Source organism: Alnus glutinosa, chromosome 6 (genome assembly GCF_958979055.1).
Source record: "Alnus glutinosa chromosome 6, dhAlnGlut1.1, whole genome shotgun sequence".
Lineage (NCBI taxonomy): Eukaryota > Viridiplantae > Streptophyta > Magnoliopsida > Fagales > Betulaceae > Alnus > Alnus glutinosa.
This window is the reverse complement of record NC_084891.1, coordinates 23,633,879-23,655,378: the sequence shown is the minus strand read 5'-3', so window position 1 is coordinate 23,655,378 and position 21,500 is coordinate 23,633,879. Positions and strand designations below refer to the sequence as shown.

General features: G+C 35.3%; 4 protein-coding genes and 1 pseudogene across 4 annotated transcripts; 1 reads left to right on the top strand and 4 right to left on the bottom strand.

Moving 5' to 3' along the window:
* The first annotated feature begins 77 nt into the window (after nucleotides 1-77).
* LOC133870854 (protein PHOSPHATE-INDUCED 1-like) lies at nucleotides 78-1,281 on the top strand. The gene has a single exon (XM_062308097.1). It carries the CDS (start codon nucleotides 193-195, stop codon nucleotides 1,147-1,149), a length of 957 nt encoding a protein of 318 aa, XP_062164081.1. The 5' UTR covers nucleotides 78-192; the 3' UTR covers nucleotides 1,150-1,281.
* Nucleotides 1,282-6,477: 5,196 nt separating this feature from the next.
* On the bottom strand, nucleotides 6,478-7,658 carry LOC133870663 (protein PHOSPHATE-INDUCED 1-like). The gene has a single exon (XM_062307826.1). It carries the CDS (start codon nucleotides 7,565-7,567, stop codon nucleotides 6,611-6,613), a length of 957 nt encoding a protein of 318 aa, XP_062163810.1. The 5' UTR covers nucleotides 7,568-7,658; the 3' UTR covers nucleotides 6,478-6,610.
* A 4,657-nt stretch (nucleotides 7,659-12,315) lies between these two features.
* Nucleotides 12,316-13,499, bottom strand: LOC133870669 (protein PHOSPHATE-INDUCED 1-like). Its single transcript, XM_062307834.1, has one exon. The coding sequence runs from the start codon at nucleotides 13,402-13,404 to the stop codon at nucleotides 12,448-12,450; it is 957 nt and encodes a 318-aa protein (XP_062163818.1). The 5' UTR covers nucleotides 13,405-13,499; the 3' UTR covers nucleotides 12,316-12,447.
* A 4,648-nt stretch (nucleotides 13,500-18,147) lies between these two features.
* Nucleotides 18,148-19,333, bottom strand: LOC133870753 (protein PHOSPHATE-INDUCED 1-like; annotated as a pseudogene).
* Nucleotides 19,334-20,502: 1,169 nt separating this feature from the next.
* On the bottom strand, nucleotides 20,503-21,087 carry LOC133871639 (secreted RxLR effector protein 161-like). Its single transcript, XM_062309069.1, has one exon. The coding sequence runs from the start codon at nucleotides 21,085-21,087 to the stop codon at nucleotides 20,503-20,505; it is 585 nt and encodes a 194-aa protein (XP_062165053.1).
* Between the last annotated feature and the right edge of the window lie 413 nt (nucleotides 21,088-21,500).

Here is a 21,500-nt window from a genome sequence, read left to right as displayed (position 1 = left end):
AACAACGCGTGATCAAGCTGGCATCTCACTCACCAATTACTCCTTTTAAATGCCCCTTCCTTGCAGTTTCTCACCCACACTTTTGAGCACTATATATATCGTCCACCCACTATTCGTCTTCTCCACAGTTCCAGCTCCTCATACCGTTCTCAGCTTCCTACTAATTACGAGATTACAATCCTCAAATCTACCATGGCCTCTTTCGTCTCCACTCATCTATTACTACAGCTACTCCTCGTCATCTCCATCTTCCATTTCAGCTCTGCGGCGAGGAGACTTGCAGAATCAGAAGAGACCCAGCAGCCTTTGCTCTTCCAATACCACAATGGCCCTCTTCTTACTGGCAAAATCGCCATCAATCTTATCTGGTACGGCAAATTCATGCCCTCCCAACGAGCCATCATCTCAGATTTCATTACCTCCCTCTCTGCTTCCACACCCCCAACAGCTCAAACCTCAGTCGCCACGTGGTGGAAAACCACTGACAAATACTACCACCTCATCAATTCCAAGAAGCCATCCGCTCTTGCACTCTCACTGGGTACCCAGAACGTTGACGAGACATACTCCCTAGGCAAATCACTCTCGAACCAGCAAATAGTAGAGTTGGCATCAAAGGGAGGCCAAAGAAACGCCATTAACGTTGTTCTGACATCAGCTGACGTGGCAGTTGAAGGTTTCTGCATGAGCAAATGCGGGACTCATGGGTCTTCAAAGGGTGCATCCGTTGACGGCAAGAGCTACAAGTTCGCTTACATTTGGGTTGGGAATTCGGAGACCCAATGCCCGGGGCAATGCGCGTGGCCATTCCACCAGCCCATCTACGGGCCCCAGAGCCCGCCTTTGGTTGCACCCAACAACGATGTGGGTCTGGACGGCATGGTCATCAACCTGGCTAGCCTCTTGGCTGGTACGGCTACGAACCCATTCGGAAATGGCTACTTCCAGGGTCCAAAGGAGGCGCCACTAGAAGCTGCATCGGCTTGTCCTGGTGTGTACGGGAAGGGGGCTTACCCTGGCTATGCCGGAGACGTCTTGGTGGACCCAACCACAGGTGCTAGCTATAACGCAAACGGTGCCCATGGAAGGAAATACTTGCTTCCGGCGCTCTTTGACCCCTTTACCAAAGCTTGTTCAACTCTCGTCTGAGTGAGGGACCACCTTGTAACACAGTGTTAATGTATACAATATTAGATTAGCCAGTATAACTAAGAAAGATTAAAATTCTTTGATTTATTCATTTGTATTATGGTTATATAATGAAAATGAAAAATTTCTTCATGTTCCTCGCTCAAAATTGTGGCTCTTTCTCATTTATTCGTTTCGCCGTGCATTACTGGGACAGCGGTCTCAAAATTAATAACATCCTAAGTCTAATTATTTATTTACTTGATGTAGAACGAACAAGTTATTTTTTAAATTTATTTTATTTTAATTTGCTTTGTTTTCCTTTTCATGTTTTTCTCGTAATATTAGCATTTTTCTTATTTATTTTTGTCTCTTTTTAATAGCTGTAGGACTTCTTTGCTTTTGGGCTTTTCTAGAAGTTACCGGATTTGTTTTATTTTCCTTTTTGTTCAAAGATTTTTAATAGCTAGCTCCAGGGTCAGGATTTATAGTTTATACATAGACTTGCATGTATATGTATTAAACTATATTTCATTTATTGAGAAATTGAGTATATTTTTAGAGTTGTTTTAAATAAGCAAATAGTTTCCTTTTTTCTATGCTTCCAATATGTCCTTACCAGACCTTTTTATTTTAAAGAACCAATGATCGGAATAAATAAGAGGCTTGGAAACATTTTAATATGAAAAGAAAGTATTATTGTTAAAGTAATATTTGTTATAGAGCAATTTTTCTACATCTCAATTGGCTAATCATACATTTGGCCTTTCACATTCCATGGCCTCTAGGTGTTAAGAATTAATGTCAAAAGTAGTTTTCTTTAAAAAATTAAACCTGTGCACAACGGAACCACTTAAAATAAAAATAAAAATAAAATTATAAAGAAATGTTCACAAGATTGGTCTTATGGGGACAGGTACAGGTATAGTGAAGTCGCTCCTGATAGGTCGGTTGAATAAGGACCTGCAAAACAATAAAGGCGCGCCGAGAGTTGGCCGGCTAGGCTTTCTCCGATGCTTAAGTCAGTGAGTGTTCTTATTAGAAGTGGTAACAGTATATGTTTAGCCCCCTCTTTACCTGCTCGTCTTATCATGTATTTATATTTTCCTTTGCATTAGCTGACGTGTGGAGGATCTCCTATTTTCCAGGGTTGCTAACTATCTGAAGTGAGGTACTTAGTAACTTGGTACAATATGAACAGTGGCTGAACTTGGCGTCTATCCTTCCTTTCGGCCAGATATGACCATGTTGAGTACTTGGCTTAATAAAGCTGAAGATCTTAATAAGTACCGGAGATTCCAGAATCTCCACATCCGTCGAGCAGACGGCATCCTTGGCCCCGCCGCCAATCTTCAGCTATTGAGAATGTGTGGCTAGTGATATAATTGGTGGGTATCCCCAGACATAGAGCCTTGCACCCAGTCTACTATCCGTCCAACGCTCCACTACAGTCGTAGTATATCAACTTGAGTTCAATTCAACTTGCTACACGTGGGCTTGGGGAATGATAATTCTCCAACAAACTTGTCATATTACAATCTCCCTCTTTATCTCATTTTCATACATTTTTATATTCATTTTCTCTCTTTCTCTCATTGTCTCACTCTTTTTTGGTTTGTGAGGTGATTTTGAGAATAAAGAAAGAATAAAGCTAGAATAAATCTTATATTTAAATAAAATATTGTGAGATTTATGGAGTTTATTGTGTGGTACTTTTGTAAAGTTGCTAGTTAAACTGAAAAAAGTAAATTTTTTAATCCGATTTTAGCTAAAGAATAAATAGTTCATTAGGATGCTCTTATGCTGTTGTATTCTTTTACTTTAATATATATATATAAAAAGAGTAGCTAGTTTCGGGTCTCCATGTGACAAATCCGTTTTCGGTCCACCCGCTCCACCACACATGAACGAATACATGAAATGTGGATGTCACCAAAGGAAGCACTAAGCACCAAGCACCGGCCAAATTTAATCGAGTCGCCGAGCTGCAACCGTCCCACCATTCAGCTACCATCAGATATTGGTATTGGTGTCCCACCTTCTTCGTTATTGTCAAATTTACTTCTTAAAATATCTTTTATTATTAATTGTTACTGTCATATACAATCCCGCAAAAAAATTAAAAATACCTCTAAATTTTATATTTTTTTTTTCTCGATAAATTTAAAACTTGATGGTGTGGACATGGGAAAAATGCATGGAGGTCATTTCTCTTAATTAATTTGGTATTATAGTTGAGTGAATTTTCATACCTGTAGTTACTGAAATTTCGATTCAATTAATAAAAGAAAAGACAGCCAAAACAAAAGAAAAAGAAAAGGAGAAAAAGGAAAAGAAGTTCCATCATCTGTATCACTGGATGACCGTGGTAGGGACCCATATTTCTTACAAAAGGGTTCGGAGAGAAGTGTAAACAATTAATAAAACTAGAACTGTAGAACTGTAGAAGCCTTTGACGAGATGATAGGTCGGAAGTGTCGGAAAGGTGGGGGGCAGGTGCAACTCTGGGAGGAAGTCAGCGAAGGTTTGTCGGTGCTCAGTGCTTACAAATTGGGTGACATTCTGAGCATGTCAAGCATTGATTCACGTGTCGAGCACATGGACCAGTATGGCGGGCTTGTTGTCCAAGTTATGGCTCCTGGTTTGAGTAAGGGGATGGGCACGGGCCAGTCGGTGGGGTACTGTACCGTGTACATGTGTGCGGTACTCGTCCCAAGGCTGGCTAGACCGGTAAGCACAATTAAGGTAACTGTGTTAGGTCTTCCAAGAAATAAAGCCAGTAAATATTAGAAAAAAAAAATAGAAAATTAGTCAAAATAATAATAATAATAATAATTCACATGTCTTCTCTCGAAAGTTCAAAATAATAATTTAATTCTTACAATCAAATTTTATCAAAATAATTTACGAATTTTATTAATATGCTACATCAACACTAATAGAATAATGACATATATCACTTTTAATATATATATATATATATATATAAAGAAAATGTAGCCACCCCTTTTTGGTGGAGGGGGTGGCCTGCAACCCACCCTAGATGGGTTCAGGGGTGGCCACAGGCCACCTCCTCTATCTTTTTCTTATCTTTTTCTTTAAAAAAAAAAAAAAAAAAAAACAATTTCAAAAGTTTTTAATATTTAGGTTTAATATATTTATAATTTTTTTTATTAATAGTGACACGTGTCATTATTCTATTGGTGCTGACGTGCTACACTGACATAATCTTGTCAAGTGTTTTGACGAAATTTGATTACAATGACTAAATTGTTATTTTGACTTACTCTGATGACTTTTGAATTTTTTTTGTACCGCATGAAACGATTTGTAAATTATACCATCCACAAAGACTGATTTTGCGTTTTCCCCTAAATAATAACATCAAAAGAGCTTTAAGAATTAAGGACTAGTTTGAAAATAATTTTTTGGGTAATTTTTTTTGCTTTTTAGTTAAACAAAAGCATTAATAAACAACTCAAAATACAAAACAATCAAAACTATTTTTACATTTATATCACATTATAACCAAAAAAACAAAAAGCACCATATAAAAAGTTTTGTCAAACGAATCAAGTATATTTAATTAATGATGACAAAAAGTTATCTTATAAATTCAAATTATATAACATTAAATGAGGAAAAAAATGTAAAAATATTGTGAGTGAAGGTTAAGACAATTAAGATCTAATTTCCAAAAAATCTATTAATAGATCATAAGACAATTTTTTTAATCTCTAATTTAATTTCTACTATATCTATTACTTTTTTTTTTAAAAATAAAAATATATATTTTTTCTCTTTTTGTCACAACTCTGAATCCCATACTTTGTCAGTCTTTCATCTTATTATTTGTTCATTCCACACTCTTATCTCTGCGACCTTATTCAAAGTTTCGATCATTTATCATTAAATACCAATCTCTCTTGTTTTTAATTTTATGTTTTAGTTTTTTTTTTAGTTTTTTTTTTAATATATCTCTTCATTAAAATTCAAGAGAAAAGTGAAAAAAATTGTTTCATTGACAAATTATCGTAGACATCTTCAATATTCTTCGTTATTTTCAGGTCTGTGAGGTTTGTCATATCAAACGAGCGGATAACTCGACTACACACCAATTGGCGAAGGCAGGCAATCAACATGATAAGGATCGCGTGTGGCTTCATTGTTTTTAAGTTTGAATGAAAATGAATGCTATTTTTCTTTTAAAAAAAAAAAAAAAGAAAGGTATTTGAATTTTTTTGGAAGAATGAAAACAAAGTCAAAATTGAGCTAAAACCATTTGCCAAATACTGCCGAATTCATTTGAACAGGAGATGATGATTTCTAGATTCCATGGCTTTTTATTTTTCAAATTATAAAAGAAGGTTGACTGTGAGAAGTTGTCTCAAAGTCAAACCTATGCCAACTGGCAACTGCCCAGCAACAAACTAATTTATAAGAAATCGTCTAACTCAATTAATTGTAAGCTTTTGAAAAATAGATATTTGTTGATGGAAGAAGGTCGTTATCATAGGGAGCCACTCTGAAATTACCTACTTCAAAACTGCAACGCTGTGAAGCTTTATTTATTTAAGCGGTCCCACTAAGCACAATTTCAATTTTCTTATTCTTTTAAGCTTTTTTTATTATTATTATTTTTTATTATTTTATCTTAAAAATGTATATTTTAATTAAACATAATTTTTAAATTAGTTTTTTAAGTTATTTTATGTTAATATTTTTATGTTGAGAATAAATATTGATACTTATAAGTTATTATGATTAAATGAAAATATGAGAAATATTTGTTTGATTTTCACTACGAGTTAAGCATCGGAAATGCTTTCCGACCTATTTTTAAGGTTGAAAACAAACGGCGAAAAATGACCAGTTTTTCTCAAAGAAGTCTATATGTGTATATCACGATACAGTTGATATGCAAACGGATGTACATGTTATGGACAACAAAATGATGTGTACTGTATTTCTTTCTGAAACATGATTTTAGCTGAAAATATTTTTTAATATTAAATATTTAGCGCCAAAACAAACGGTGCTTTAATAATAATTAAAATGAGAAATCATTACACCCATAAAATAGTAACGAGAAGTCATTTATTTTCAGATCACAGTCATTCTAAAATTGGTCGAGACTATATATGAAAATCAATTCCATCGATTAATTAATTCAGTGTATCATTGCAAGAGGAATTAATAAATTAATGTCTGGTGGCGCTCGGCGAATGAACCAATTTATGATGTTCATATTTGTCGGTACTGAGTTTGAGAACATGGGTTCCAACATTCAGACAAACAAACGGCTGGTCCAAAAACTAAAGAAAAACGACCGGTCCAAAAATTAAAAAATTAAAAAATTAAAAAAGAAATTTTTCATTTTCATTACCTAAACATAATACAAATAAATAAATTAAAGAATTTTAATATGTCCTAATTCTAGTGGCTAATCTATATTGCCTACAAGTAACAACTTGTAACCCTCTCATACGAGAGTTGAACAAGCTTTGGTAGAGGGGTCAAAGAGCGCTGGAAGCAAGTATTTCCTTCCATGGGCACCATTTGCGTTATAGCTAGCACCTGTGGTTGGGTCCACCAAGAGGTCCCCAGCATAACCAGGGTAAGCTCCCTTCCCGTACACACCAGGACAAGCCGATGCAGCTTCTAGTGGCGCCTCCTTTGGACCCTGGAAGTAGCCATTTCCGAATGGGTTCGTAGCCGTACCAGCCAAGAGGCTAGCCAGGTTGATGACCATGCCGTCCAGACCCACATCGTTGTTGGGTGCAACCAAAGGCGGGCTCTGGGGCCCGTAGATGGGCTGGTGGAATGGCCACGCGCATTGCCCCGGGCATTGGGTCTCCGAATTCCCAACCCAAATGTAAGCGAACTTGTAGCTCTTGCCGTCAACGGATGCACCCTTTGAAGACCCATGAGTCCCGCATTTGCTCATGCAGAAACCTTCAACTGCCACGTCAGCTGATGTCAGAACAACGTTAATGGCGTTTTTCTGGCCTCCCTTTGATGCCAACTCTACTATTTGCTGATTCGAGAGTGATTTGCCTAGAGAGTATGTCTCGTCAACGATCTGGGTACCCAGTGAGAGTGCAAGAGCGGATGGCTTCTTGGAATTGATGAGGTGGTAGTATTTGTCAGTGGTTTTCCACCACGTGGCGACAGAGGTTTGAGCTGTTGGGGGTGTGGAAGCAGAGAGGGAGGTAATGAAATCTGAGATGATGGCTCGTTGGGAGGGGTTAAATTTACCGTACCAGATAAGATTGACGGCGATTTTGCCGGTAAGAAGAGGGCCATTGTGGTATTGAAAGAGCAAAGGCTGTTGGGTTTCATCCGACTCCGCGAGTCTCCTAGCCGCCGAGCTGAAATGGAAGAAGGAGATGACGAGGAGAAGCTGTAGAAATAGACGTGTGGAGACGAAAGAGGCCATGGTAGATTTGAAGATTGTAATCTGAGTGTGAGTAAATGGAAAGGATGAGAAAGTAAGGAGCAGAGTATGGTAGCTAGTTGAGTTGTGGGGAAGAAGAATTGCGGGTGGGATGTATATATAGTGCTCAAAAGTAGAGGTAAGAAACTACGAGGAAGTGGCAGAAAAGGGACGCAGGGCACTAAAAATAATTGAAAAGAGAGAGTGAGATGCCAGCTCTATGTATATAAATAAACGCGTTGTTTTATAATCAATTTGCGTGCGGCCTTGGTCTCGCTTTCAGCGGAATTTGGTTTTAAATTGGTATTTATAATTCCAGGTTTTGGCCAGCTAAAGGTGAGTAGGACAATTTAAACAGCTCAATGTGGACTGTAGAGGTCAACATTGAGTGCTTCTCGTCTAGACTTATTTGAGGAAGTATAACTCATAAGCATCCACCTCTTCAATATTCCACACCATCTCATTTTCAAACATTTTTTTTTTTTTTTATATTTATTTTCTCATTCCCTCTCATAAAGCTGAAATAAAAATTATATTTAAATAGAATAGAGGGAGATTTAGAGAGTTTATTGTGTGTTACTAGTTAAACTAAAAAATATGAATTTTTTAACCAAATTTTAGCTAAAGAATAAAGAGTTAACTAGGGACGCTCGGTGCATATATATATATATATATATATGCCTGAACTCTTTATTTATTTATTTATTTTTTTTCAATTTACTATGTTCTTAGTTTCCTTCCTATGTGCCCTCCTTTTTCTTTTCTTTTTTTTTTTAATGTTATGAATTTACGGTTATATGGAAAGAGATGTTATTTATCTAATGAGTATTATTTTTATGAAGATTCTAGTAGTAGTTAATAATAGAAGATAAATAAAAAGTATGTTATCCCTAAGTAATTATATATTGTCTTTATTAATAATTATTAGTAATAGGATAGTCATAAAATACATTTCTATGAAGTATTAGTGATAGGATAATCTCTACGAGAGTAGTTTAATGTTATTAAAATTTTTTTTTTTTTGTAACTCTATATATAAGAATTGGATAGATGAATAAAGAAATAAAAGATTGTTAATATTCTATTCTTGAATTGATTCAAGAGATATTAAAATTTCTCGGCAAGTCTTACCTATTCGTTAAATGTTTGTGTAATTAAGCACCTTACATCTTGGTCACCACGTGTGAGTGGATGTGTGACCTAAAGAAATTTGGAGCATTGTCTGTACTGATATTTGCTCTTAATGAAAAAAAATTTCTTAAAAATAAATAAATAAATAAATAAAGCACCTTACATGGGAGTCATTGGACGTAACTAAAATAAAAAATAAATAAACTACGAGGGGCTGAAAAGAGGCATTTAAAACGACTAAATAGAAAGTGAGATCAGCCAAAAAGAAAGAAAGAAAGTGAGATGCCAGGTGGTAACGCGTTGTTTTTTAATGAAGCCATAAGTTGGACAACAAGTCCGCCATATGGGTCCAGGCGCTCCACCCGTCAACCAATCCATGACTTCCTCAACGCACCCACCGTCCCACGTAACCGCTACGCAGCACTAACTTCTTCGAGTCCCGAATTCCACCCATTTTTATGACAAAATGACTTTTTCCAGGTCAGAGTGAATGACTTTAAAGGAAAGCTAACTCTAGCTGTAACAGAGAAATTAGAGGAGACGATTAGCATGAGCCCTAACTCATGCTAATTCCAATGCAGCCTAATAAAATTGTCATTAAACCTTTTCAAAGTGCGACGGCTTTTAATTTTAATTTTTATATTTTATATTATAGTGATACATGTCATAATTTTATTAAATTTAACATGACATATTAACATAAACTGTTAATTTTTTTTTTTTTTTAAAGAATTTGATAGGAGAGACTAATTTGTTATTTTTTATATCACAATAAGCTCTTAGAACATTTTAGAACGAGAGAATACTTATTGCAAATCAATGAAATCACAAGGACAAATTTTATATATTTTTTTTCTCCCTAAAATATAGTTAGAATAGACCAAATAGACCATTTTGGACCAAACCAATAATATGTAAAAATATTAATAACCGAAAACTGTTCTTATGACATTTTTTTTTGTTAGAAATACCACAAAAACTATTTCTTTAAGAAAATCTCATTTTGAAGCAAATAAAAATCATAAAACGGTTAAAATTTGGGTAAAATAAGTCTCTAGAACATTACTTTGAAATTCTGATTTTTTTTCTTTGTTCTTTTTGAAAAAAAAAACACAAGATAACTAAAACACTTGTTTTTTAATAAGAGTTAGTCGTGGATGTATCATCGCTAGCTAGGCTAGCATGAGTTTATAGAGTAATGTTATATATCACCCTCTTATTTTCTTTTTGTCCTCCCAAAATTGATGTGGCTCTTAAGATCATCATTGGATCAAAATTCAATAGTGATTTATCATAAATTTAATGGTGATTTTAAGAGAAGCATCAATTTTAGAGAGATAAAAGAGGGACAAGAGGATGATATATAGTATTACTCGAGTTTATTAATATGTCTTAGCATTTGTTCATGTGGCTAGCTCACAAGAGGCATTTTCAGGTTTCCGGAAAAAGCTAAGTTATTATTGCATTGCATATTAATTCTTTCATATATTGTTTTTAGTGTCTTTGGTATATGTGAATAATATTTATTTGGAAAAAGTACACATACTTCTTTCAAACTATCACTCCATTGTTAATGTGCTCCCCAAACTACCAAGAGGAATGCTAAAGCCCATTCTAGTATCCTTATGGACATGACACTTTGTATTTTTTTAATAAAAATATGAGAGAAAAATCAAGCTGTAGTTTTTATTTATGGTAAATGTATAATAAATCCTTGAATCGACGTGCGATTTTAAAATGGTTTCTCACTTTTTTAATTTTAAATATTTACTCAACTTTTTTGCGTTTTTGAATTGGATCATTCCATCCAATTTTGTTAACTCCGTTTGACTGAATCACTGTTTGGCCACATCAGCATTGACAATTAAGCCTAAAAACGACGCCGTTTCAATGTTTCCTTATTTTTTTTTTTAATAATTTTATTTAAAAATAATAAAATAATAATAAAAATTGAAAAAAAAAAAAAAAAAAAAAAGGTGGCCACCATCTCCATTTTGACCACGCGAGTGGCTCAGCAATCGGCTTGAGGGTCGCTAAACCACCCACATGAGCCTTCGGCTATCCCATGGACAAACTCTAAATTTTTTTTAGAGGGTTTGGACATTTGGGGTGACTGAATCACCCCGTGGCCCTTAGGGGAGGTTTGCGAAGGGCCAAAACCTTTTTTTTTTTTTTTCTTTTTTTTTGCCATGGGGTGGCCTAACCACCCCATGGGAGGTGGTTCGGATCGGCCAAGGGGGTTGCTGAGCCACCCACTTGGCCAAAATAAGGGTGGTTGGGCACCCAATGGTGGCCAAGGAGCCACCCCCTTCTTATTTTTCATTTTTTTTCAATTTTTTTTTTTTCAAATAAAATTATTAAAACATATGGAAATATTGAAATAGCGTCGTTTTTAGTCTTAGTTGTCGATGCTGACATGGCCAAACAGTGACTAAGCCAAACAGAGGTAACAAAATTGGATGGAAAATGGAAGAAATAACCCAATTCAAAAACGCAAAAAAGTTGAGTAATTATTTAAAATTAAAAAGTGAGGGACCATTTTCAAATCGCGCGTCGACTCAAGGATTTATTATACATTTACTCTTTTCTTTATTAAAAGTAATGTGTCATGTCAACATAAAAAGACCCAGAAGGACACTAGAATGAGTTCTAGCATTTCTCAATTACCAATTGTGTTAATGTCCCCCCTTAAACTAGGGGGGACATTGACATTGTTTGGTATTTTAAGGGAGACATTGACATAATTGAAAGTTTGGGGGGCACAATGACAATTAATGGATGGTAGTTTAAGGAAGGTATATGTATTTTTTCCTATTTATTTCATAGAGGATTAGACGAATTAATAATCCAATATTCTACCTGCATGAAATATTTCCTAAAGATTTTTTAAATCGAAAAAGTCGTATTATGTCAATTAACTCTTTGGATACAAGTATTTTATTTTTAGAAAGTTTATAAATTTGAACCCATGAACCATTTCAATTATGCTAAGTTAATATTTTTAGAAAGTTCCCAATGAAAAGTACTAATTAAGGAAATGTTTCTAATTTTCGAATGTGATAAATATGAAAAGTAGGTGACGTTTCATGACATGTAAAGATATGAATAAGGAGTTTTATGATGAGGGCTCCTTACACATTTAATTAATTACTTTGGAAAACCTTATAATGTTTTGTAATATTTTGTATTTATGTGAAAACCAGTTAACAAACTTAGCCACATCTAAAAAAATATTCAATTTCTTAATAAATGAAATGAAGTTTTTTTGAAGATATAAATGAAATAAAGTTAAATACAAAGTCTATATGTAAACTACAAATCCTAACCCTAGATATATAAAAAATATTTTAACAAATACCGTAACTTCTATAAAAGCCAAAAAGCAAAGAAGTCCTAAAGTTATTAAAAAGAGCCAAAAATAAATAAGAAAAATGCTAATTTTACGAGAAAAAGATGAAAAGGAAAACAAAGCAAAAATAAAATTAAAGAATAACTTGTTCGTTCTACGTCAAGTAAATAAATAATTAGACTTTGGATGTTATTAATTTTGAGACTGCTGTCCCAGTAATGCACGGCGAAACGAATAAATGAGAAAGAGCCACAAGTTTGAGCGAGGAACATGAAGAAATTTTTCATTTTCATTATATAACCATAATACAAATGAATAAATCAAAGAATTTTAATCTTTCTTAATTATACTGGCTAATCTAATATTGTATGCATAAACACTGTGTTACAAGGTGGTCCCTCACTCAGACGAGAGTTGAACAAGCTTTGGTAGAGGGGTCAAAGAGCGCCGGAAGCAAGTATTTCCTTCCATGGGCACCGTTTGCGTTATAGCTAGCACCTGTGGTTGGGTCCACCAAGAGATCCCCGGCATAACCAGGGTAAGCCCCCTTCCCGTACACACCAGGACAAGCCGATGCAGCTTCTAGTGGCGCCTCCTTTGGACCCTGGAAGTAGCCATTTCCGAATGGGTTCGTAGCCGTACCGGCCAAGAGGCTAGCCAGGTTGATGACCATGCCGTCCAGACCCACATCGTTGTTGGGTGCAACCAAAGGCGGGCTCTGGGGCCCGTAGATGGGCTGGTGGAATGGCCACGCGCATTGCCCTGGGCATTGGGTCTCCGAATTCCCAACCCAAATGTAAGCGAACTTGTAGCTCTTGCCGTCAACGGATGCACCCTTTGAAGACCCATGAGTCCCGCATTTGCTCATGCAGAAACCTTCAACTGCCACGTCAGCTGATGTCAGAACAACGTTAATGGCGTTTTTCTGGCCTCCCTTTGATGCCAACTCTACTATTTGCTGATTCGAGAGTGATTTGCCTAGAGAGTATGTCTCGTCAACGATCTGGGTACCCAATGAGAGTGCGAGAGCGGATGGCTTCTTGGAATTGATGAGGTGGTAGTATTTGTCGGTGGTTTTCCACCACGTGGCGACTGAGGTTTGAGCTGTTGGGGGTGTGGAAGCAGAGAGGGAGGTAATGAAATCTGAGATGATGGCTCGTTGGGAGGGGTTAAATTTGCCGTACCAGATAAGATTGACGGCGATTTTGCCGGTAAGAAGAGGGCCATTGTGGTATTGAAAGAGCAAAGGCTGTTGGGTTTCATCCGACTCCGCGAGTCTCCTTGCCGCCGAGCTGAAATGGAAGAAGGAGATGACGAGGAGAAGCTGTAGAAATAGACGTGTGGAGACGAAAGAGGCCATGGTAGATTTGAAGATTGTAATCTGAGTGTGAGTAAATGGAAAGGATGAGAAAGTAAGGAGCAGAGTATGGCAGTTGAGTTGTGGGGAAGAAGAATCGCGGGTGGGATGTATATATAGTGCTCAAAAGTAGAGCCGTAGAGGTAAGAAACTACGAGGAAGGGGCAGAAAAGGGGTACTTAAAAGTTAAAATAATTGAAAATAGAGAGTGGGATGTCCGATGCCAGCTCTATATATATAAATAAACGCGTTGTTTTATAATCAATTTGCGTGCGCCTTACTATCCCATCGATTTGACTGCCATAATGTATTGACGTCTAAGATAGGGTTTTGGTCTAAAAGTGTGACGAGTTTTAATTTTAAATTTTTCTATTTTTCTATATTTATATATTTTATATTATAGTCACATATGTCATAATTTTATGAAAACAAAAGTATATATATTCTCCTCAAATTAACACTCAATTATTAATGTATCCTCCAAATTATCAATTATCAACTACCAATTGTGTCAATATCCCCCCTCAAACGACCAAAAAATGTTAATGTCGAGCATTCCTAGTAGTCTCATCAAATTTTACTCACCAAAATAACTAAAAATTATTTTTTTCTATTCTGGTGAGCCACTTTATTAAAACTTCCCCAGTCTCACCATTTTAACTAGTCAATATTCACTATTCCATTTAAATAATAATTTTTTCATATTTATTTATTTATTCTCTATATAATTTTTTTACAAAAAATCATTCATATCCATGAAATAAGGACATTACCGTGTGAGAGATGGAATATGGGAGAAAAAAATGAGAGAAAAAAGGAAAAAATGTGCTAATCATGTGAGAGAGAAAGGTGAAACAAAATTTGGTGAGTGAATTGTTGAGTGAAAATGCCTCATCTAATTTGGTTAGTAATTTCAGTCATCAATTTTTTTGGTTAAAATGGTGAGGCTGCTGGGAGTGGTTTTTCAGGATTTTCATCAAATTGGCTCACCAAAATAGCTAAAAAACTATTTTAGTAAGGCTACTAGGAATGCTAAGACTAACAAAAAGACAAAAATGACCATAATTTTTTTTGAATAAGAAAAAAATGTCCTTATAAATTAAAAAAAAAACTAAAACTAAAAAAAAAAAAATTATTAAAAAAAAAATTAAAAACGAAAAAATAACAATTTTCAAACGAAAAAATTTCTGAAAATTATAAAAACAATTTAAAAAAACGAAAAAAAAAAAATAAAAACCAGTTTTTTATTAAATTAAAAAAAAACAATTTTTTTTTTTTAAAAAAATCAAACGAAAAAATAACTGGAAATTATTTTTTAAAAATAAAAAAAAATGAAACCAAATGAAAAAAAAAAACAGATTTTAATTTTTTTGGGGTAAATTTTTGTTATTTTCTATTTTTTTAATTTTTAATTTTATTTTAATAATTTTATGAAGGGTATTTTTGTCATTATGGGGACATTGACCTTGTTTGGTAGTTTATGGGGGGAGATTGACACAATTAATAGTTTGTGGGGTACATTGACAATGAGATGGTAGTTTGAGAGGAGTATGTATACTTTTCTCTAATTTTATTGAGTTTAACGTAACACATTAACAAAAACCGTTAAATATTTTTTTGGAAGAATTTGATAGTAGGGGCTAATTTAATATTTTTTATCCCACTAGAAGCTCTTAGAACATTTTAAAACCAGAGGAAACTTATTAGTGAAATCACAAGGACAAATTGGTCGCGGATGTATCATCGCTAGGCTAGCATGAGTTTATTAATATGTCTTAGCATTTGTTCACGTGGCTAGCTCATAAGGGACATTTTTAGGTTTATTGTATATTAATTCTTTCATCTATTAATGTTTTTTTTTTTTTGACACGATCTATAAATGTTTTTAATGCCTTAGGTATATGTGAATATTTATTTAGGAAAAGTATACATACCTTTTTTCAACTACCACTCCGTTGTTAATATGTATCTCAAACTACCAATTGTGTCAATGTTTTTCAGGGAAGGAGCCAGAAAGTATTTTGGGCAGAGGCCAAGTCGTCAAGGCATAAATTACAAATATATTAAAATAGTAGTAGGGATCAAAGCATGAATAAAAAATATATAAAGATTGAAGATGTCACCAACATTGGCATTTGAACTTTATGCATTTTTTCTTTTGAAAAAGTCGAGTATTGTATTTAGCTTTCCCATCATCTACAAAGAAATTTACATGGTTATATTGGAGTCTTTAGAAAAGTAAGAAAAAATATTTGTAAGTTAGCATGCAATTAACGAACTCACATAAAAAACAATAAAATATAATAGTTTTCACATGTCAAATTCTCTAATTAATTGTTTAGACTTATAAACTATAATAACAAATATTCTCAATATTTATTAACCATGATATCCTAATTACAATACCACTTATATTAGGAATTGAGCTTAGAAAACTAACCTAAAAAAGTACGACTTGCGTTGAGTGATTTTGCACCACCTCTATGTTGCAAATTAATTATTGTTATGTATCGAAAAAAATAAATTAAATCAACAATTTTCAAAAGTTTTTCTTTAAACAGTACACAAAACAATTAACAAGTAAAAAAAATAAAAAATAAAAAACCCTCCTATCGAGTATAAAAAAAAAAATAAAAAAAAATGAAAGTACTTTGTAACCCTTCAAGGACAAACCTATCACTAAACAAATCACAAAAGTCACTTTCTTAAAAAAAAAAAAGAAAAAACAGAAAACAGGACAAATGCACACCTCACAAAAAAAAAGAAAAAAAAAGAATAGTTTTTTAGTCTCTAGAGACTTCCATAAAAGTAAAACAAAAAGAATAGTTTTTTTTTTTTTTTTTTTAAGAGAACCCCTAAACACTTGAACTCATCCCTACTCCAACCCCCCGGTCTGGTCCTTCTCCAGAAAGGCCAAAGAAACACTCAAACACAAGTTCAAGTTGGAAACATAAAGCCATGAGCCATCAACAGTTATCATCATTCATCACCAAAATATATGAGTACAACAGTTTACCATGAGTCCGTGAGTAAGTGAGTTGTTTGGTGAAGAGCCGAAGAGAGGTGGTTCGGTGGAGTCTGGAGAAGAGTCGAAGAGGTATTCAGAATACCTACTCTTGTTTCACTTTTTTTTTTTTTTTATTAAATATTTTTGTTTCAGACTTTGAGTTGCTTGGTTGGAATTGAAAACGCCCCCTTAAGTGCTTGTGCTTAATTGCAGGCTTTTGAATTTTGATGTCTACAACTATACACTAGAGCAAATATGTGGATTTGGGTAGGTTTATTTGGTTAAGAAAAAAAGTTAAATGGGTAAGGGCTAACAAATTGAGAAGGGGCCAAAGGGCTAAATGTTTTTTTTTTTTTTAGAATTTTTTTTTTTATTTTTTTTTATTTTTTATCTTTGTAATTATTTTTTTTCAAAAAAAGGGGGGGGGGGGGGGGGGGGGGGGGGGGCATGGCCCTGCCGGCTCCCTCCCTCCTCTGATTCCTTAAATTACAAAAAAATGTCATTATCTCCCCTAAATTTAACAAAAAGACAAAATAATCTTAAATAAATTTCAATAAGACAAATATTTCCTTATAAATTTGGAAAAAAAAAACTAAAACTAAAACTAAAAAAAAAAAAAAAAGCGATTGAAAAAAAAAAAAACTAAAAATGAAAATCCAACGGGTTGGCCCAAACTGAAAAATTATATAAAACAAAATCTAAAAAATAAATTAAAAAAAATGAAAAACCTTTGTTTATTTATTTTTCTTAGATTTTAATTTTAATTTTATTTGTTTTATATAATTTTAAGAATTTTCTATGATGGGTGTTTTTGTTATTGAGGAGACATTGACATAATTGATAGTTTGGGAGGCACATTGACAATTAGATAATAGTTTAAGAAGAGTATAAGTACTTTTCTCTATTTATTTCTTAGAAGATTAGACGAATTAATAATTCAATATTCTACCTGAATGAAATATTTTCTAAGGAATTTTTAAATCGAAAAAGTCGTATTATGTCAATTAACTCTTTGGATACAAGTATTTTATTTTTAGAAAGTTTATAAATCGGAACCATTTCAATTACGCTAAGTTTATATTTTTAGAAAATTCCCAATGGAAAAGTAATAACTAATTAAGGAAATGTTTCTAGTCATGGAATGTGATAAATATGAAAAGTAAACGACGTTTCATGACACGTAAAGATATGAATAAGGACCGGAGTTTTATGATGAGGGCTCCTTACACATTTAATTAACTATTTTGGTAAATCTTATAATGCTTTGTTATACTTTGTATTTATGTGAGAGCAAGCTAACAAACTTAGCCACATAAAAAAAAAAAATTCAATTTCTTAATAAATGAAATAAAGTTTTTTTTTTTTTAACAAATAAATGAAATAAAGTTAAATACAAGTCTATATATAAACTACAAATCCTAACCCTAGATTTATTAAAAATATTTTAACAAATACTGTAACTTCTAGAAAACCCAAAAACAAAGAAGTCCTAAAGTTATTAAAAAGACCCAAAAATAAATAAGAAATGCTAACTAATATTAGGAGAAAAACATGAAAAAGAAAACAAAGCACAAATAAAAAAGGTCCTGACATCTATGAAAATTAAAGAATAACTTGTTCCTTCCACATCAAGTAAATCAATAATTAGACTTGGATGTTATTAATTTTGATACCGCTGTCCCTGTAATGTACGGCAAAACTAATAAATGAGAAAGAGCCACAAGTTTGAGCAAGGAATATGAAGAAATTTTTCATTTTCATTATATAACCATAATACAAATGAATAAATCAAAGAATTAATCTTTCTTAATTCCACTGGCTAATCTAATATTGTATACATTAACACTGTGTTACAAGGTGGTCCCTCACTCAGACGAGAGTTGAACAAGCTTTGGTAGAGGGGTCAAAGAGCGCCGGAAGCAAGTATTTCCTTCCATGGGCACCATTTGCGTTATAGCTAGCACCTGTGGTTGGGTCCACCAAGAGGTCTCCGGCATAGCCAGGGTAAGCCCCTTCCCGTACACACCAGGACAAGCCGATGCAGCTTCTAGTGGCGCCTCGTTTGGACCCTGGAAGTAGCCATTTCCGAATGGGTTCGTAGCCGTACCGGCTAAGAGGCTAGCCAGGTTGATGACCATGCCGTCCAGACCCACATCGTTGTTGGGTGCAACCAAAGGCGGGCTCTGGGGCCCGTAGATGGGCTGGTGGAATGGCCACGCGCATTGCCCTGGGCACTGGGTCTCCGAATTCCCAACCCAAATGTAAGCGAACTTGTAGCTCTTGCCCTCAACGGATGCACCCTTTGAAGACCCATGAGTCCCGCATTTGCTCATGCAGAAACCTTCAACTGCCACGTCAGCTGATGTCAGAACAACATTAATGGCGTTTTTCTGGCCTCCCTTTGATGCCAACTCTACTATTTGCTGATTCGAGAGTGATTTGCCTAGAGAGTATGTCTCGTCAACGATCTGGGTACCCAATGAGAGTGCAAGAGCGGATGGCTTCTTGGAATTGATGAGGTGGTAGTATTTGTCGGTGGTTTTCCACCACGTGGAGACTGAGGTTTGAGCTGTTGGGGGTGTGGAAGCAGAGAGGGAGGTAATGAAATCTGAGATGATGGCTCGTTGGGAGGGGTTAAATTTGCCGTACCAGATAAGATTGATGGCGATTTTGCCGGTAAGAAGAGGGCCATTGTGGTATTGGAAGAGCAAAGGCTGCTGGGTCTCTTCTGATTCTGCAAGTCTCCTCGCCGCAGAGCTGAAATGGAAGATGGAGATGACGAGGAGTAGCTGTAGTAATAGATGTGTGGAGACGAAAGAGGCCATGGTAGATTTGAGGATCGTAATCTTGTAAGTAGAGAAGATGATGGAGAAAGTAGGAAGCTGAGAAAGGTATGAGGAGGTGGGATTGTGGAGAAGAAGAATTGTGGGTGGACGATATATATAGTGCTCAAAGTGTGGGTGAGAAACTGCAAGGAAGGGGCATTTAAAAGGAGTAATTAGAGAGTGTGAGATGCCAGCTTGATAACGTGTTGTTTTTTAATCAATTTGTGGGGGAGGATAGAAGTCAAAAGGGTATCAGTACAGGCTTTAGACAGCGGATGAGATGTTAAGACAACAAAATTGAGTGCTTGTGGTCCAGGCTTATACAAGCAAATTGAAGCAATGTACAACCTCCCTAATATATGCCCGACCTTTTTTATTTATTTATTATGATTATTTTATTATTTTTGACACGTTTTCCTCATTTTTTTTTTTTTTTTGGTTTAGTGAAAATAAAGTTGTTACAAAGCCTTAAAGAGAGTTTTAGGAGTAAAGTGGTTAATCAATAATGATCATTACAAAATTTGGTCAATATTTAGGCTCTGGGCAAATTTGGTGATTATATTTATCGATCAGTTTTTCAGGATCCTAATTTTTGTTCTCTGGTCTAATAGGATCCTAATTAACAAGGGAGCAAAGCTTGTGTAAAGACATTTCCAAACAATCGTTTCTAAGACCTGGCTATACGAAATTACTATTTTGTTGCAGGGGGACCATTCTTTTAGTTGTTAATTAGGCTTAAAATAGATAATAAAAGATGACATATGTGACTTAAACATGCATATTTTCGACTCAAGATGCATAATCATATTGAAATGTGTCGAGAGAAAAGATATATATAGAATTACACATTATGTTGTACATGAGGGGCCTATGTATATATAGGCTAGTAATCACAAAAATACACATCAATAGCCCATGTGGGACAATACATACGTCATACGTACAATAAACATAATATAATCTAACACTCCCCCCTCAAACTCAAGGTGGAGTGCGAAAGACCATCTTGAGGTTGGACACAAGATCGCAGAACCGCCCTGAAGGATGAGGCTTTGTGAAGAGGTCCGCGTATTGATCATGAGACGTGACAGAATGAAGTTGTAGAGAGCCCTGGAGAAGATGATGATGGACAAAGTGATAGTCAATCTCAATACGTTTGGTCTGTTCATGAAAAACATCGTTATGGGCAATCTGAATGGCACTTCTATTGTTACAGTAGACATGAATAGTTGAGGAGAGAGATACACCCATATCTTGTAGAAGTCATCACTACCAAAGGAGCTCCAAGGTGTTGTTAGCTAAAGCACGATATTCTGCCTCAGTGCTGGAGCGAGTAACAACAGATTGTTTCTTACTGCGCCAAGAATTAAGAGAAGTGCCAAGTAGGAAACAATAACCAGTGGTGGAGCGACGATCTATAGGATCACCTGCCCAATCTGCATCTGTATAAGCATGTAACTCAAAAGGAGACTGAGAGGAGAAGTGGAGCCCATGAAATAATGTCGCCATGAGGTAGCGAAAGATGCGAAGGACAGCAGAAAAGTGAGTAGAACGGGGAGCAGCCATAAACTGACTCACCTGGTGAACAACATATGAGATATCAGGCCTAGTAACAGTAAGATAGACAAGGCTACCAACCAAATGCCGATAGAAAGTGGAATCTCGAAGAGGCTCACCATCATGTAGTTTAAGACGGGCATTGAGCTCAGTCGGTGTGTCAACGGTTTTACAGTTTGTGAGATTGGCCCGTGAAAGCAGATCAGAGGTATAATTGGCCTGTGTCAAATAGTAACCATCAGAAGAAGAAGAAATCTTAAGGCCAAGAAAATAGCTGTGAGTGCCAAGATTCTTCATCTCAAAATGCTGACTGAGAAACTGCTTGAGCTCTAGAATACCAATAGAATCATTGCCAGTGATAATTATGTCATCAACATATAACAACAGAAGAATAATGCCTCAATCTGTGCGACGAATAAACAAGGCGGAGTTATAAGAGCTGATGGAATAGCCAAGACTAGAGACAGTGGCGCTAAATTTAGCAAACCATGCCCGTGGAGCTTGCTTTAGGCCATAGAGAGCCTGCCGGAAACGACAGACCTTGTTCAGAGGAGAAGAAAGGCCAAGAGGTGGTTGCATATAGACTTCCTCACTGAGATCGCCATTAAGGAAGGCATTTTTGACATCCATTTGAGAAAGTGACCAATGTCGAGAGGCGGCAACTGCCAATAGAGCACGCACAGAAGACAGGCGAGCAACAGGAGCAAAGG

What these genes read in the sequence shown, in the direction of transcription:
- LOC133870854 (XM_062308097.1), top strand. Translation starts at nt 193, where the DNA reads ATGGCCTCTTTCGTCTCCACTCATCTATTACTACAGCTACTCCTCGTC.
- LOC133870663 (XM_062307826.1), bottom strand. Translation starts at nt 7,567, where the DNA reads ATGGCCTCTTTCGTCTCCACACGTCTATTTCTACAGCTTCTCCTCGTC.
- LOC133870669 (XM_062307834.1), bottom strand. Translation starts at nt 13,404, where the DNA reads ATGGCCTCTTTCGTCTCCACACGTCTATTTCTACAGCTTCTCCTCGTC.
- LOC133871639 (XM_062309069.1), bottom strand. Translation starts at nt 21,087, where the DNA reads ATGAAGAATCTTGGCACTCACAGCTATTTTCTTGGCCTTAAGATTTCT.